Genomic DNA, 2,386 nt, shown 5'->3' with positions numbered 1-2,386 from the left:
CATTAAGACAGAAAAAAAACAAACAAACAGTCAGTTCAGGTGTTTTATAAAATATTTTAAATCAGGAAATTGTCTATTTAGCAAACTGAATGATTGTTGTTCTCTACTTTAAAAAAAACAAAACACTTTAGATTTTAAAATGGAAAAATCTTCTATTTTTTAAAATCTTTTTTTAATTAAAAAATTCAATGTATAACATGGATGCATAAAAGCCTTGTTTTATTTCAGTGTTAAATTTGGTTTAAAGTAACAGATTATAATTAAAGATGTCTCCAGACCGTAACTGGTTGATGGTTTTCTTATTAGGAACCTGCTGATTTTTAATTGGTTACCCCTGGACTAACTGATTCCTGACCATGCTGTAATGCAGTGATTCCCAACCAGGGTACGAGTACCCCTAGTGGTCTGTGAGTGCATTGCAAGGGGAACATGAAAATATTTTATTTCTTAGGTAGTAAAATAAAATAGTTTCCACTCTCGAAACTGCTCCACGGCCTCCCCCATTTTTAGTATTAATTGTTGTCAACGTTACGTCTTTCTTCTGTTTGGGGCACACATGACTAATTTGAAAAAACAGAACATATTTGTGAGTAAATGTTTTGAATTTTAAATACTGGACATGTTGAGCTTAAAAACATTTTAGTGACCATTAGTGACACATTTTTTTGACACAATTTAAGACCCCCTTTAAATTTTGCTTTTAAGGGTTTCGGGGGTCTCATGAGTTACACAGGGGGGTCGCACTGGTTCTAGGTAAAAGTAATGACCCATTGATTATTCCTTGCTGAGCGGACTTTTCCTTTAAAAATGAAGAAATAGGAACATGATCAAAGCTGTAAATAGTTTCTCAGCCTGAGGGAGGAGAGCGTGGATGTTTCTGTTCATACCTGTCAGGACCAGGTCTGCGTGAAGCAGCTTTAGCTCCTGTTTCAGACGGATGATCTCCTCTCTCTGGGTGCTGCTTTGAGCCACCTGCTGCTGCAGCTCTTCTGCAAACACAGCATGACAAAGATTCAATGGAGTCTGAAACCATCAGCCGATTTCAGAAACAAACAGATTGTTTATCATTGAATGCATTTCCACACGTTTTTGGATCACTACCTGAGGTTTTTATTTCATTTGGGCTGCTTTAAAAAACCAAAAAAACCAAAGGGTACACTGAAAAAAAACAGATCTTAAAATAAGTACAGGTTTCTTCAAACCAGGTTTCTTCAAACCAGTGAACTTCATGAGATAATCTGCCAATTTTAGTGAGCATTTTTGCACTTATGTGTTTTTTTTATTATTATAAATCTAATCATCTTATTCCATTGGCAAATTGTCTGACTTACCTGCACAAATAAAGGGATAATACACTTATTTCAAGAAAAAAGACAGTTGTTACTGTATAGACAACTGAAGGAGTGAAACACATATGTGATAACTTAGCATAGAAACTGTTGCACTGGGAAAACGATCTAGAAATAAGTAAAAATTTCTTAAATTAAGTCTATTTACCCTAAATTTGAGTAGGTAAATGAGATAGTTTGCCAATCGAATGAGTATTTTCACTCTTAGAATAAGATAATTAGATAACATGCGCTTGAAATAAGACGATACAATTGTACTTTCTTATTTTAAATGTAAATTGTCTCATTGCAGTGGCAAAATGTCTCACTTTCTGATGTATTTTTTATAAGTTTAGCAAAAAGATGATAGAGGTGGATATAAAACTTTATTAAACCACCTGTTCTTCATTTTTCCTCTTTCAAACTGTTATCTAGAGATAGAGCCCTGTATTAATATATCTAAAGCACATTTATTGCTGCTCCCTCCATTTACTATCCATTGTTAATATTTTCTTGGATTTTTTAAATAAATATACAAGTCACCATGTTTCTATACATGATTTTTATATTATTTACCTTTATAATAAATAGAAATAAGCTTCTCTGTTTTCTGATAATGTGTCGATCCACTAAAAAACGCCTCCTGTACCAACTGAATGAAGCCGTTACCTCTGAGAAGAGAGACGTCCCGTTCGGATTCCCTGTAACAGCTCTTCACCTCCTCCAAGTCTCTCAGGAGCTGGAGCTCCTGTGTGCGACTCTCTGCCAGAGACGTCTCCATGACCTGCAGCTTCCCCGACAACTCCAGAACATGACCAGAGGCTTCGCTCACATCTTTGTCCTACAGACAACACAAGAGGTTGTAAGATCACCATTTTTATTTGGGATACGTGTGTAATGAGCATTGGATTGAGGCGAGCTTTGGATGGTTTACTTTTAGCTTAAGCATTGAGCTCAGTTCTTCCTCTCTGACCTGCAGAGAGCCGACTTGTGTGGAAAGAGCCATGACCGTGGAGGTGAGGCTCTGGTTCTTTGCCTGAAAGAAATAACAGACATAA

At 36.0% G+C, this 2,386-nt stretch overlaps 1 protein-coding gene across 1 annotated transcript; it reads right to left on the bottom strand.

Annotated features, from left to right (window-relative positions):
* Nucleotides 1-1,881: 1,881 nt before the first annotated feature.
* LOC107081427 (coiled-coil domain-containing protein 62-like) lies at nt 1,882-2,375 on the bottom strand. The gene is made up of 2 exons (XM_015369608.1): nt 2,263-2,375; nt 1,882-2,169 (listed from the first exon to the last, which is right to left on the bottom strand). The coding sequence occupies exons 1-2, from the start codon at nt 2,332-2,334 to the stop codon at nt 1,897-1,899; spliced, it is 345 nt and encodes a 114-aa protein (XP_015225094.1). The 5' UTR covers nt 2,335-2,375; the 3' UTR covers nt 1,882-1,896.
* Between the last annotated feature and the right edge of the window lie 11 nt (nt 2,376-2,386).

The sequence above is a fragment of the Cyprinodon variegatus genome, unplaced genomic scaffold (assembly GCF_000732505.1).
Source record: "Cyprinodon variegatus isolate N-32 unplaced genomic scaffold, C_variegatus-1.0 Scaffold4913, whole genome shotgun sequence".
NCBI classification, from domain to species: domain Eukaryota; kingdom Metazoa; phylum Chordata; class Actinopteri; order Cyprinodontiformes; family Cyprinodontidae; genus Cyprinodon; species Cyprinodon variegatus.
This window is presented reverse-complemented; position numbering and strand designations above follow the sequence as displayed.

Excerpts from the sequence above, each read along its gene's own strand:
- LOC107081427 (XM_015369608.1), bottom strand. The coding sequence starts at position 2,334 with ATGGCTCTTTCCACACAAGTCGGCTCTCTGCAGGTCAGAGAGGAAGAA. Across the intron at positions 2,170-2,262 it reads GCTCAATGCTTAAGCTAAAA|GACAAAGATGTGAGCGAAGC; the intron begins GTAAACCATCCA and ends TGTTGTCTGTAG.